Below are 15,698 nucleotides of genomic sequence, written 5' to 3'. Positions count from 1 at the left end.
TCCTTCCGGGAGAGTCTCATCGATCATCCGGAAAAGAAGTACATTGTATCATGAGCGAGACACATGATTGCATTTGGTAAAATGTGACATTAAATAGCTCATAACTCAATTGTACATAGTTGCAGAAAAACACTAAAAATTTGTATGGAAGGACTTTAATTTTTTTTAGGTTAAAAGTATTAAAAAATGTCAATTTAGTACCCATAAATCACGATAAGCACCCGTCAACGAATCCTAGTTCTGTCAATCAGTATATATATGTATATATATATGCAATACAATACATATAAATCTCCACAAAAATGAAAATTCATGCTTAATTGATCCCAATATTTACTTTTTTTTTCAAATTTGAAAAAAAAATATCAATGGAATAAAAATCAATTAATATCTACCAACAACGGTAATAACAACCGAGTCAAACAGACCATAAATATCAATAATATTTATTCTGAAATTGTAATCAATTTTTAGAAATAATTTGTATCAAAGTCTTGAAATCCCTAGCAGCAACACCATCTGTCCCAGCTGCCTTAATCAAAACATGTTTAAGAAAATTAACATTTTCAACAATTTTCTTCCCTTGATCATCTTGGAAAATTACCTCCAAGCTCCTCAACATTCCATCCTTTGTAATTTTCCCCCCATTATTAACTCTCACACCAATCTCCCACACTTCCTCAACCATCTTTGCATTTATATGATTATCAATCCAAATCGACCGACAAATCATCGGTACCCCGCCTACAATACTCTCGAAAACCGAATTAAATCCACAATGCGTCACATACACACCGATCGAACCATGTTTCAGTATCTCACTCTGGGGCGCCCACGAAACGACCTTTCCTTTCATCCTGTCAAGAAATCCTGAAGGCAAATTTACCTTCAATTCGTCTTTTAGCGACCAAAGGAACGGAGCAGGACTCGATTCCAGGGCCTCTGCTAATGATGTTAGCTCCTCAGGGGGTAATCCGACACCTGTACCGAAACATATGTAGATAACGGAGGCTGGTTTTTGCCTGTCGAGCCATGGCAAGCACCCGGTGATATCTTCCTTGGAGGAATCCGACAGGGTTAAAGCCCCGAGGAAGAGGGAATTTTGAAATTTGGAGTTGAAGTAGTCTGTCAGGGCGACAGGATTTAGTTCCTGATACGAATTCATTACAACAGCGGATGCGTGATGTAATGTTTGAGTCATAGATGAACAAACGGAACGGATTGGTTTGATGGATGTCCTTTCAACTAATCCGCTGAATTCTAACATAGGTAAGTCTGCGAAACTTATTGGTGGCAAACCGGGAATTATATCAAGTACTCGGTCACTAATCTGATTATGAATTTGGTCGCTAATTTGATTATCATACTTCTGTCGGAGGAGATCCAAGTGGAAGAAAGCCGGAAGGGAACACGGAGCAGGTATCCAAAGTGAAATCCAGGGGATATTCCGGTCTTTCGCCATTTCTCCGACGGCAAACGAGAATGTCAGATCAGTAATGAAACTTGTGATTCTTTTACCTGTTGGAATATTGACATGTGTATGTTAAAAATTCAAAATGTTTCCCTTTTTATTTTAGTTTTCAAGATATATATAAAAAAAAAACGTTCATTTGACGAAAATTTCTACAATGGTCGATATCAGTATTGGTTCCGGCCATTTAGATGATAGCACATCAACCCAACAGCTGATGTAGGGTAATATGAGTGCAGGAATCAGTACTAGTCTCGGTTCACAGTAGAATTTATCTTATTTGTTAGGCAGATTAATGCAATTGCTGATTATATCTAGTATTGACAAATTCATTTAAATGCAAGTCAATTCTTGTTATTTATATATACAGTAGTGACAAATTCAGAATTCATTGAAAGGAGCTGCTTATGATGATTTATGGTGTTAAATTGATATTTTTTTAACGTCTTTACATCAAAAAGTTAATGCCTAGGGTAATTTTTACATTTTTTTTTTTCTTACAAGTGGAAACTCATTTGATCTATACCTATATTATATAGTATATCAACCAGTATCCAAAACTATTTTTTATTGGTCTATTATTCTATTGTAAACCTGTTCATGGACCAGACTCAGCGGACTTTTATCTAAAGTGCTCATTCCAAGCCCAGTCAAGTCCGCTGTTAATTTAGACGGGCTTGGGCTCAGGTGGGGCTGGGCTCAAAAATCAAATCTCAAACCCAACCCATATAAATCCACCTATATATATATATATATATATATATATATATATATATATATATATATATATATATAATCTTTAGGTATAGGCTATGCTTACTTTGTTTTTAACAAAGTAAGTCTTACTTTGTGTGTTTTCACCATTGGATTAATTTTATACTACATCATCCAATGGTGAAAACACACCAAGTAATGGTACTTTGTCAAAAACAAAGTAACCATAGAAGGCACCTAATTTTTAATAATAAAAATTAAATTTATACTTGAAAATAAATATAAATATATAAATTTAATTAATATAATAGGCGGATTGGACTGGACTGGACCGGCCCATGTTATTTTTATAAATTTCAAACCCGCCTAAAAAAGAAGCAAATTTCAGCGGGCCAGGACCAGACTGAGTCTAGAGACAAATTTTCGTATTCAAGTCCGGCCCAGAGAACATGGGCCTGGGCAAACCGGGCGGATACCCAGGCCCGTGAACATGTCTACTCTATTGTAAAAATTCTGGTTAAACTAGAGTTTTGAAAAAAAAAAAGTCATATATCCGGAAATATTATCAAAAGAAACACAAAAGGAGAAATAGTTCGATCTTTATCATAAATGTGTCAAGATCTCTCACCGGTGTCAATCTCCGCTTCTATGACGCTGCGTTTGATAATTCCGGGAGCTTCCTCAATGAACACATTCATCTCTGTAATCAGATCGGAACCTGCCGGGACATTCCCTTCCTCCATGTTGTAGTTCCGAATGTTTCCAGGGACAAAACTAGTTTGTTCCGACAGGATTGAAGAGTTGGATTTTGCAATACTGAAGAAAGAAAATTGAATGTTTGGAGCTGCAGCTGCTAAATTGCGTATCAGGTTAAAGAGAACAATTGGATGAGAAGTGAAAGGAAGTGCAATAGCTGCCACGTGTTTTCCGGCCACCGCGTCGGCCGGTGAGCTCATTTTGTGACAGTAATAAGGTAACTTTGTTGAGCTGAAGAGTAAGTGAAGAAGAAGTTCATGTTTTATAATGTATTATAAGGTAAGCACAATTGGTATTATATTAATTTAAGGGTAATTAATTTATTAGTCCCTATATTTTGATAAAACACACTGTTTAGTCCCTATATTTTCAAAAACACATGGTAAGGTCCCTAACCTTTTTTCTCAGTGAACAGTTTAGTCCTTACGTCTGTTTGTTAGATTTTTTAACGTTTATGACTTCGGAAATGACTAAATTATTCTTTACCATTTACCTTCAAACTTTAGAAGAGGAAATCCAATTTAGAAAAAGAAGCCATTTGTATGGAGAACAAGAAAAAGAACACACCCAATGCTTACGAATTTGAACGATTAAGAAGAAAATCAAGAAGAAGAACATTCAAAGTTGATTTCAGATACATTAGAGTTTAAAGGAATGGAAAATAAAGGAAAAGAATAACAGAAATCCAAATTGACTAACAAAATCTTCATGAGAGTCTAACGCCAGGGACTAAACAGTTCACTGAGAAAAACGTTAGGAACTAAACAGTTCATCGAGAAAAAGGTTAGGAACTTTATCATGTGTTTTTAAAAATATAGGAACTAAATAATGTATTTTGTCAAAATATAAAGACTAATAAATTAATTACCCTTAATTTAATTATGAAGATGATGATAGTTGACTTTCCTAAATAAGTTAACCTAAAATGATTGTTTATTTATTTATGAGCTAGCTTTGCAATTTTATAATGGATATTTACTAGGAGTAGATCTACTCGGTGAAAATTTAATAGAATTTTGGAAATCTCAATCTCAATCAACAATGAGAATGAACAAAACAAGTAGTCCCTCTGGTAATTTTTTTTTTTTTTTTTGGCCCTTAAGTGATTTTTAACCATCTGATCTCCACAGTGGCAGAACCAGTAATTTATATTTGGGAGCTAATTTTAGTTTTATTGTTGGAAGTAATTTTTCGAAGTCCAGCCCGTAAAGGCTTTTAGCTTCCAACGTGCTAAAACTTTGTGATTTTGATACGTTGAGTAAAAAATTATAATTTTTTTACACTTTTTTTTATTCTTTTTAGCTATAAATTATTTATAATTTTTATAAAATTTAATTCAGATTTGAGTCTCAGAAGTAAGAATTTGATTTTTTTATCAAATTTTTTTTAGGAAAAAGAGATATAATAAAAATAAGTTCAAGAGCCCGTTTAGAAAAATAAAGTTCAAATAAATGTTTATTTAACAAAATGAGTTTGGTGGGCATTGAACACATTACCATTCATTTTAAGATAATGCTCCTAAACCAACTCAACTACCTTCAACTCTTGAAACAATACTACATCAGTTAAACGGAAAAAATTAATGATACTCAAGGGTGGAGCCGGTGGCCGGGGAGGCTTCGGCCCCCGAGCCCCGGGCTAGCTCCGCCCCTGGATCTCCATCAGAACGTCATCTTATCTAACGACGATGAATAAAAACGTTTTATTATTACTATTATTATTTACTTTTGAATATTGTAGCATGGTTTTTCATGAATTTTGTTTATTATTTTTTGGATATTTTGGTTTACTTGTAGTTGAAATACTCATTCCGTTTCATATTACATGTCTTTCTAGAGATTTTTTCTTGTTTTATATTACATGTCATATTGTATGATCAATACACATTAAGTCACCTTCTGTGTGTTATAAAACATAGGCTTATGAAAATTAATTAAAATAATTGACTTATTACATAATAAATAAATAGTGAAATCAATAAATAAGCGACAACAAAGTCTTTTTTCTAATATCCTTAATTTCTGTATAACTTACCAAAAAGACATCTAATATGAAACAGATGGAGTATTACATATATACGTGTTTTTCTATATTAAATCATCTTATATTAATACTTTTAGATGGTATAATATATATTTTAATTGAATTTATATAACAATTTGTTTATTCATAAATAAAAAATACAAAAATATAAATCCGATTAATTTCTAATTAATATTCGAAAGTCATGTCCGTCTGACTAGCACCTAGTGTCTTCTAAAACCTTAATTGGAATATGATTCAAGAATCATTAAAATTCATGTTCAACTTTAAATAGAGAAAAAAAATTTAGAATTATACTTAATTAAAAGGGATAAGGTACAAAAATACCTCTAACGTTCACACTCATGAGTATTTTTTTACTCTTAGCGTCTAAAATGGTAATTTTACCTCTAACGTTGGCAGTCAATGGCAATTTTACCCCTGACGTTGGCAAGTTTGGTCAATTTCAAACATTATTATAAAATACAGATATTTTATTCCTTATTCTGTACTAATTGCATATCAGTTAGTTCTAAAAAAAATCATACTTTTTATGATTTAATAATAGAATTAGAGATTAATATCTATAAATTCGGCAAAATCTCTTTACTAACGAAATCAACCTTGAGGTGCCTAACAGGCTTTACAGGTAGACCTATCTAATTTACTTATATGGGTTCAAATCTCTGACCTCCCTGTAGGATTCCAAACCGCGAATGTGTGCAAACTACTGGGAAATTTTATAGGCCAGTTCGTAGAATCCGATACCAACAATTTTTCAGGGCTTCGTCGAAACTATCTGAGGGTCAAAGTTGCTATCGATGTAAGGAAACCAATCAAAAGAGGGCAGAAGCTGAAAAGAAACGGTGGGGAGTGGTTCTGGGTTAACTTCAGATATGAACGGCTACCCAGTTTTTGCTTTTACTGTGGAATCATTGGGCACTCTGATAAATATTGTGTACTACTCTTTGACGATCCAAATCCCACTACAGAGCGGCAATTTGGTAGTTTCCTAAGGGCAGCACTTCTCCGAAATAGCTACCAAGAAGGGAGAGAATGGCTGAGAGATAATGTTGAGGAGGAGGGAGACTTGTCTAGCAATGAAGTACAGAAAACAGGTCCTTCAAAACAACCATATGTAAAGGATCCAGGAGCCACATGGAATCTATTAGGCTTCACTCACGACCCGAAAAGACCGAGAACAGATATGGAGGTGGATGGCTCAGAACTTTCAAAAAACGATATTGGGGCGGGACCTAGAGCTCAGGTCCGCCCACATCAATGAGTCTCCTTAGCTGGAACTATCGTGGGCTGGGCAACCCACATACAGTAAACGTTCTCCTGGACTTAATCAGGATTCACAAGCCCATGGTCCTCTTTCTAATGGAAACAATGATAAAAGAAGAAAAGGTGATTGGGGTCAGTAAGAAGCTGGGGTTCACTGGAAGGTTTGTGGTTGATGGTTGTGGACATGGAGGGGGCCTTGCATTATTTTGGAAAGACTCAGTCAGCGTCAATGTTATCTCATCCTCTCAGAATTATATTAACTCTTTAATTACTTTTCCTAATCTAACGACCTGCAGGGTCACTGGTTTTTATGGCTTTCCGGAGAGGAGTAGACGCCGTGCATCTTGGGACTTGCTGCGGTCCCTCAAGGAGCAAGATGGACGGGCGTGGTGCTGTATTGGAGATTTCAATGACATCCTCAATGTTCATGAAAAAGTTGGAGGAAGAAGACAACCGGTATGGCTACTTGACGGGTTCAAATCAGCGGTTGAGGAAAGTGAACTATTTTCAATCGACATGAGCGACTATCCGTTTACTTGGGAAGTTGGAAGGGGAACTGATCACTGGATCGAAGAACGGCTTGATAGAGCTATGGTGAATTCAACCTGGAAAGACATGTTCGCCAACACCAGAATTCAGAATCTAACAACAGTAGCATCGGATCACTCGGCACTTCTGCTTGAGATGCAAACATGGGTTAGAAAAGCTACAATTCATCGTTTTCGGTTTGAAAATGTGTGGATAAGAGAAGAGCAGTGTGCAACTATTGTAGCTAACTCCTGGGCATCGTCAGAGGGCTGTTCGATAGCAGAAAAAATATCTAGATGTTCAATGGCTTTACAGGCATGGAGTTCGAACCTGGAATATAATTTCAAAAAAACCCTTGGAGCCATGAGATCGGTGATGGAGAAATTCAGAGGCCATAAAGACGATTACGGTATTGAATAGTTTTTCAATGCTTCCTCAATTTATTCTAAAACCTTGAAGCAACAGGAAGACTTTTGGAAACAAAGAGCAAAGCTCTTCTGGCTCAAAGACGGTGACTCAAATTCTAAGTATTTTCACTCCTATGCATCCGCAAGGAAGCAAAAGAATAGTTTCTCCTTTCTACTCGACGGGTCAGGAAGCAGGGTTACTTGGGGCAACGGGTTGGAGGAGGTTCTTAGAAGCTATTTCGAGGGGATTTTTACCAGTTCGGGAGTAGAGGATTCTGAGGTATTATCTCATGTTCAGAATAAGATTTCAGCAGCTCATTCAGACCTTCTATCTGAGCCGTTTACAGCAGACGATGTCAAACAAGCATGTTTCTCCATGCAACCCGATAAAAGCCCGGGACTCGACGGACTCAACCCGGCGTTCTATCAACATTACTGGGACATTGTGGGTCAAGAGGTAAGTACTACCTGTCTATCAATTCTTAGTAATGGTTCGCTTCCCCCTCACCTCAACGAAACACTTATTGTCTTGATCCCAAAGAAGAAAAATGTGGAATCAGTATCTGATTTAAGGCCAATTGCCTTATGCAATGTTCTGTTTAAAATTCTTTCAAAGATGTTGGCAAATCGTTTCAAGCAGGTACTCCCTGATATTATATCTACCAGCTAAAGCGCATTTATCCCAGGCAGACTAATAACAGACAATATTGTGGTGGCATATGAGATTATTCACAAGATGAAGAACCTTAGACAAGGGAAGGTGGGTAGCTCAGCACTAAAGCTCGACATGAGCAAAGCCTATGACAGAATTGAATGGGACTTCCTCAAACACATGCTTCAGAAATTGGGTTTCCCAACGGTATGGATCAGCTGGATCATGTTATGCACTTCGATGGTATCATACAAAATCATACAGGATAACAGGGAGATCGGGCCTATTATTCCTGAGCGAGGACTACGCCAAGGCGATCCTCTCTCTCCTTTTTTGTTCTTGATCTGTGCGGAGGGATTATCAGCACTTTTATCAGCCAGAGAAAGAAGCGGTAAAATCCACGGGTTTAAGGTAACAAGAAATGCTCCTGCTATCTCTCACCTGTTTTTCGCAGATGACAGTCTGCTATTTTTCAAAGCAACAAAATCTGAAGCAGAGTACATCCGTGAATTCCTGGTTGTCTATGAAAAAGCATCCGGACAGAGTATCAATTTTCAGAAATCGGCTGTTTTCTTCAGCTCAAATACGCCAGACGCAGCAAAGGCAGAAATTGTAGATGAAATCAAGGTAAGTGAAGCATCGTCTCTTGATAACTACCTTGGGGCTCCAATCGATATAGGAAGAAACAAATCTCAGGTATTCGGATTCTTAAAAGATAAGATTTGGAACAGAGTGAACAATTGGAAGGAGAAATTTCTATCAAGGGCAGGGAAGGAGGTGTTGATCAAATCGGTTCTACAATCTATCCCTACTTATCTAATGAGTATATTTCTATTACCTAGTGGACTCTGTGATGATATTCATAAGATCCTAAACAGATTTTGGTGGAAATCATCTGGTACAAATCCTTCTGGTATTCATTGGAAAAATTGGAAGAGCATGTGTATTCCTAAAAATAAGGGAGGAATGGGTTTTAGAAATATTCAGTTGTTCAACCTAGCCCTGTTAGCTAAACAAAGTTGGAGGATAATCCAAGAACCTCACTCACTGATGCCCAGAATACTGAAGGCTCGGTACTTTCCTAAAGAAGAGTTTCTCCAAGCAGGGATTGGACACAATCCGTCATTTATTTGGCGGAGCATTTTAGCAGGTCGCCCTCTCCTCTGTGATGGCTTACGGTGTAAGGTCGGGTCTGGTCAATCTATCCGTATCTGGGACAGCCCATGGCTGCCGGATGACTCAAATCCTCTACCTACCAGTCAGAAACAGGCGGACTGCCAAGTGGATCATGTGAGCGACCTTAAAAGGGTTGATGGTAACTGGAATTCAGATCTAATCCTCAACATCTTCAACGATAGAGATAGGAAATTAATCATGTCTATCCCAAACAGAACTCATGGAGGTGTTGATACTTGGTTCTGGTAATTCACTCCGACCAAGCTTTACTCAGTAAAAAGTGGATACTGGACGGCAGTCAATAAGGCAACAGCAGAGCCGATACTCGCAGACCAAGTTAAGTGGCACTTACTTTGGAAATTAAATGTTGCTCCTAAAGTGAAAAATTGCATATGGAGATTACTTTCTCAAAGTCTCCCAACAATGGCTAATTTGGCCAAACGCCGTAGTACACTTCCGAATAAATGCCCGGTCTGTGATATGGTAAATGAAAACGAAACTCACATTTTTGTTTCATGTATGTTTGCTAAACAGGTATGGGGGCTGTTTTTCTCTGATAGTCGTATGGACGACGTCAATGATGTGGGCGAGTGGTTCTCGGGTTTACTCGGTAACTCTCTGTCTGTTGCGGAATACGCTGCTGGGATAATATGGAATCTATGGAAATATCGCAACAAGGTGGTATGGGAAAAGAAGTTCAGCCTCCCGTCGACTGTCCTAGCAGCAGCAATGACAGATTCCTTAGGATGGAAGAACGCCCAAGCAAAGTTCAAAGCTTCAGCTCCTGTAACAGCAGAAACGCAAGCAAAATGGCAAAAACCGCCCTTAGGAAAGCTGATTTGTAACGTAGATGCAGGCATCAATACAGAGGAGACATTTTGTACATACGGAATGCTTATTCGGGATAATTGAGGGGACTGTATTCATGCCAAGAATGCGGGGTTGGCTGAGTCAAGTGACCCCACCCTTGCAGAAGCGATGGCAATAAGAGAAGCGCTTAGTTGGATCAAAGCTCTAAATTTATCTCAAGTAGTGATTCAATCAGATTGTTTAAACGTAGTACAGGCTATTCGCTCTCAGGTAACTAACTTGACATACTTATCTGACGTTATTCAAAACATGTTTGAGATTATTTACATTTTCTGTGAATTTCTTCCCTCTTTCATCTTGGAAAATAATTTCCAAGCTCTTCAGGATTTTATCTTTTGCAGTTGCATGCCAGTTCCGAAGCATATATACACAACAGAACCCACCTTTTGCCCGTCTAGCCACGATAAGCACCATGTAACGTCTTTTCCTGATGAGTTTGACCCCGACAGGAATGAAGGACCTAAGAAGAGCGACTTCTGATGAAGCTTGGAATTCAGATAGTCCGTCAGGGGCGGCGGATTGAGTTCCTGAAAGGAATACAGGACGACACTAGATGCTTGAGACAGGGTTGGAATCATCAGTGGTGGAGCTAGGAATTTAAATTGGGGGGGGGGGGTGGCTAATTTTAGTCGTGCGGTTGAGGATAAATGTTCAAAGTCCAGCCCGTTAGGGCTGGGCAAAATTTTTTTTAGCCTCTAAGGCGTTAAAACTGTAAAAATGTTATAATTAGAAACTAGAATTGAACTAATAGAAAATTAAATATGTTTACACTTTTCACGTTGGACACTTTTAATGTTTTAGCGAACACATCAAATTTAATTTAGAAACTAAGTTATTTGAATCTCAAAAATAAGAAATTAATTTTTTTTAATGGTAAAGAGTCCATTCAAATTAATTAATAATGGTAACATGTTTTTATAATTATTGAAAAATAAAGTTAAAATAAATAAATAATTTCTAAAATAAAATGAGGTTAGGGAGAGTAGAACCTAGGATAACCATCTCATCTACCTTCAAACTTTGAAATAATTATACATAGAATCAATATATATTAATTTTAGGGGGCTACAAGAGACAAAATAACCCGTACAAAATAAAGCGACCAAAATGGTAAGATTCGATTCCTTTTTAGAAGGAATCTGAATCAATTGGACTAACTCAAACATAGCTAAGTCAGAAAAACTAATTGGGGGAAACCCTGGAATTCTATCAATCATCAGGTTTCCAAGATCCCAACTTTCAATTTGAGCTATGGTTAAAGATTAATATAAGATCTATGATTGGGATTTAACTATCAATTTGAGCTGTTGGTTAAATTGGTTCAATGACATGGTATCAGAGCCGTTTGGATCAAACAGTCGAGATCCCGGCCGGCGAGCTTTTTCTGGTGAATTGCATTCTGCTCTACTTTGGTAGTGAAGAAATTTGTATATACTATATGGATAATGCAGGCTTGAAATAAACCACCAATTTTTGCTATAGATTTCTGAAGGAAAAAATATGTAATTATTAATAGCAAGTGGTTAGTTTAGTAATTACTATTTTTTTTTTTTGTTTATTTAAGAAAGAAAGTCAAATATAGGTGATGTATGAATGTATAATAAAAAATATTTAGCAACATGAGTTGTTAAATAATTTATAAAATGAACAAAAACTGCAGATAACAGCTAAATTAATATTTTTTCTGAATGTGTTAGGTTTTTAGATCAATGTTGATTATAATAAAATTGAATGTGAAATAAGAAATTGTATACCATTACACGAACAAAATTTACGTGTTTCGTTTATTTTTATCTATATCTTCGAACAAAAAAAGTACATGATTTGTTAATAATTGGCAAGCTGTATGATAGTATAAAAAACTTATATCTTTTACTCAAAGTCTTGAACCCTTCAATCCCTTAAGGACGTTTGGTATCCTATAGGGGAGAATAGGAATAAAAGTTGGGATAAAAATCAATATAAGATAACTTTAGTTGGATAAGTGGCTTATCTCTCCATTTTCTCACTCTTTTGAGATAAGTTATTTCGTTTTTTTATCCCCTCTAACAAACATTCCATTAAAGACCTGAAAAATATAATTATTTTGTAGTAGTATTAATTTTAAGAAAAATAATCCAATTAAAACTAAAATAACGCATCCTGTTGACTTGAAAGATCAGTTTAACGTAAATTAAAATTTAAGTATCAATTCAATTTTCAAGTTGGTAAATGTTGTTAAATTGATACGAATAGAATAATAATTTAATACAAAAAAAAATTGTAAAAGTTTGGTTAATTTGTAAAATTTGCTAACTTAAGCCTGAATCAATATCTTTAGTTGAAGGGAAAATAATCCAGAAATTCATCTTTTAAAAAATATTTACAACTATGTCAAATCATAATTTTAGATTATATCAAATTAGTAAAATCAGTAATTTTAATATATTTTAAGGATTAAAATTTATAAATTAGAAGTCAAAAATATATTTTTTAGGGTTTATGATTTATTAATTGGAATCTAGATTTCTTAAATTATGGTATAAAATCATAATATATAGAGGATAATGACATATTAAAAATTAAGTTTGGTGATATGACTTAGTTATAATTTTATACTTAATTATGATATTCATGTATTTGACACGTAATTCAATCTGGAATAAATTGACTAAGTTTGAGGACTAATTTATTATAAATTGAATAAATTGACTAACGTCACACTTAGAATCACTAACTCGGCTTTCACAATGTAACTTAAAATAAAAGCCCAAAATGTTTAATAATTGGGAAATTTACTTGGAAATTCAAATTTTAAAAATTATTTACAACTTTCTCTATCAAATTATGCATTAAGTCAAGTAGGCAGTTAATGAATTTTCACTACCACTTCCTCGACCAAACCACTTACAAAATTTGACATTTCTCAAATAAAAACTTATATTTTTGATATTACATTAATTAAATTACTAATATTCATTAAACAATAAATATGATTATATATATGAATTTCATGTAAAAGACCAGCCCACACTTCATTAATCGCCTAGGTTTACATATTAATTAGCCCACTTCTTTGAAACTTACACTTTTGGCCTTTTTGATTTACCTTCTGTTTACTGTTATGGTTTGCTGTTGGAAAAGCAGAGATTTTTTACCGTCTAAAAAAGTTTTTTTTTCATGTATAAAACAATAACAATAGTTTCTTAATCAAACAATTAAAACTCTCATTTTTAATACTAAAAGTCAAACGGAAGAAGAAAATTGAATAAACAACCACCCTCTTTGTTTGGTTTTTAAAGTTCATACGAAATAACGGGGTGTTTGTTAGAGGGGATAAAGACACGGAGATATGAATAAAAAAAACAGAGATGGGTTATCTCATGTTTGTTTTAAAAACAGGTTAGGGAGATAAGAGATGGATATGAGTCTTATCCCTCAAATCTTATACCTAGGAGGATGGTGGTATAAGGGGGTGGGATTTTAATATGATGGAAAAGTCCATCTTATCCCTCAAATTAATGTCATTTAGTTTAAATAAGGTTAAAATAGTAAAATATATTATTTTATCCATATCTCTATCTCTATCCCACATACCAAACATTGAATAATAATTTTCAACTATCATATTTTTTATCCTTATTCCAATCACTTGTCCCTATCCATATCTCAACCTTTATCCTTATCCCTATTCCAATAGAATACCAAACACTTGTAAGTGTATTAGATATCTATATTTCTTTTTAGGTAAATAACTATAATTTTCTTTCGTTTTTATTTAACATAGTAGATATATATTGTATTATTATAAGGTCTTTAATTTCATCTTAATCAACTCTTTAGTTTTTCTATTTGTTTTTGTTTATGAAAGAACAAAATTACTTGTAGTTATATAAATAAAATAACTTATCTATAGTTTTCAAATTTAATTAAAAGAATATTAATGAAGCTTGTATAATATATATATACTGAAAATTTCCTTACTTATGAATATTAATTATAAAAAAAATTGTTATTTATTCTCTTAATTTTTATTATCATTTTTTTTATTCTTTAAAATAATATTTTTAAGCTAACATAGAAAGAACCAGAACACAATACTAATGCAATAATTGATATGATATGAACATGATAATTGATATGATATAAACACGACACTAATTCAATAATTGTCACGCATGTAATAGCCTTCTTTTCTTTCTTCTTACTACATGCTCTTGATTTATTTACATTTCCAGTGTTAAAACTAACATTATACTATGTTTTGTTCTTTTCTGCGCCTTCCGTTATTTATTTATTTTCAATTCTTCATATAAATAATTAGAAAAAAACACAAATTGACGTATCAGAATTAACAATTCAGAAACAAACCTGGGATATACCAATGCAATTGAATTTATTTAAATCCGAAATGATACTGGTATAAGAATTAAGGAAAACAAGCTAGCTAGTTGCGGTTGCGGTTTAGATTTTCAAATTTCTTGGCGAGAGGAACATCCACTGGTTGCGGTTCACATTTTCAAATGCTGCTAGACTTGGTCGTTTCCTTTGCGGTATGGAAGTTGTTTGGCGTCCTCCTCCCCCTGGTTTTATTAAATGCAAATACTAATGGCTTGGCTATTAATTCACATGGTGTCGCTGGTTCAGGAGGAATCTTTAGAACGCCTTGTGGTTTCCTTAGAGGATTGTTTACGATTCATGTTCCTTCGACTTTCTCTTATATTGCTGAATTGCATGCGGCTTGTATTGTTATTTTAAAACCTTGGAAGAAAGTTTGTCTTCATTTATTTATTGAGAATGATTCTACATATATTGTGAATTGCGTAAAAACTAGAAGCTCAAAGGTCTTTTGGAAGCTTCGTCGGGACCAATTGAAGTGTTTGCATGTTATGAACAATATGTGCATTTTCGTCTCACATATCTACGAGGCAAATAGAGCCACTAACATTTTAACGAAATTGGAATTTCAAAATGTTAATTTATGTTGGTGGGACTCTTTCTCGGATTTTTATAGTTCTTTTATTTTTAATGTTATTTTTCTTCAAGTTAATAATATAATTATTTCTAGTCCTACATGTTCATATACAGTCAGTCATTACACAAGTTCCATTCAATAGATCATACTGATTAAAAACAATAGAAAAAGATAAGATTGCTAGTGAAGGAAAGCATCTCTCTGAGTCCGTCAGCACACCTTTTTATTTTAACTCAAAAAAACATAGTCATAAACGTTAAAGACAGATTGTTTATTTTAATGTATGGTATGACAACCCTTGCTTCTATATATATGTTTAGCCACAGATTGTAGATCATGTATATGTATCTACAACTTGAATTTCAGAGACATCTGTATTTTGAACAAGAGAGAGTCTGATTGATCAAATTGCTGAGTTATTCGGTGTCTACATTTTAAAATATTACATCATATTTATCTCAACACTTTAGTATTGTTTCTAAACATGTCTTTACATATACATTATTGGTTGCTTTCATTCCTTATACTTTGAAATGAGTGCATTCTCTATACTCTACTTACATATTCCTTATTTTTTTTTAATGACCTATCATGACTGAAGAGACTTCAATTTTGTAACCATGTGGAATAAATAAATTAAGTACACTTTCATCAATTCTTTGAAAATATTGAAGATTCAAGATTTGGGGTTAAAGAAAGATCATAATGAAATTTATGTTGTTGAGGTGTTGTTTTTTACAATAAAACAAGGAAAATTTACATAGAAATTCAGATTTGAAATTTTATTTACAACTATGTCAAGTACTAATTTAAATAATGTCAAACTAAGTAAATAATTGTTTTTCTTATATTTTAAAAATT

General features: G+C 34.2%; 1 protein-coding gene across 1 annotated transcript; it reads right to left on the bottom strand.

The window, feature by feature from the left end:
* Positions 1–463: 463 nt before the first annotated feature.
* On the bottom strand, positions 464–3,134 carry LOC136227058 (anthocyanidin 3-O-glucosyltransferase 7-like). The gene is made up of 2 exons (XM_066015782.1): positions 2,814–3,134; positions 464–1,518 (listed from the first exon to the last, which is right to left on the bottom strand). The coding sequence occupies exons 1-2, from the start codon at positions 2,926–2,928 to the stop codon at positions 464–466; spliced, it is 1,170 nt and encodes a 389-aa protein (XP_065871854.1). The 5' UTR covers positions 2,929–3,134.
* Positions 3,135–15,698: the final 12,564 nt, after the last annotated feature.

Source organism: Euphorbia lathyris, chromosome 4 (assembly GCF_963576675.1).
Source record: "Euphorbia lathyris chromosome 4, ddEupLath1.1, whole genome shotgun sequence".
NCBI lineage: Eukaryota > Viridiplantae > Streptophyta > Magnoliopsida > Malpighiales > Euphorbiaceae > Euphorbia > Euphorbia lathyris.
Note: the sequence above shows the minus strand (reverse complement) of the source record. Positions and strands in the feature narration are given on the sequence as shown.

What these genes read in the sequence shown, in the direction of transcription:
- LOC136227058 (XM_066015782.1), bottom strand. Translation starts at nt 2,928, where the DNA reads ATGGAGGAAGGGAATGTCCCGGCAGGTTCCGATCTGATTACAGAGATG. An exon ending in AGAAGCGGAGATTGACACCG is followed by an intron (nt 1,519 to 2,813) that starts GTGAGAGATCTT and finishes ATATTCCAACAG; the next exon opens with GTAAAAGAATCACAAGTTTC.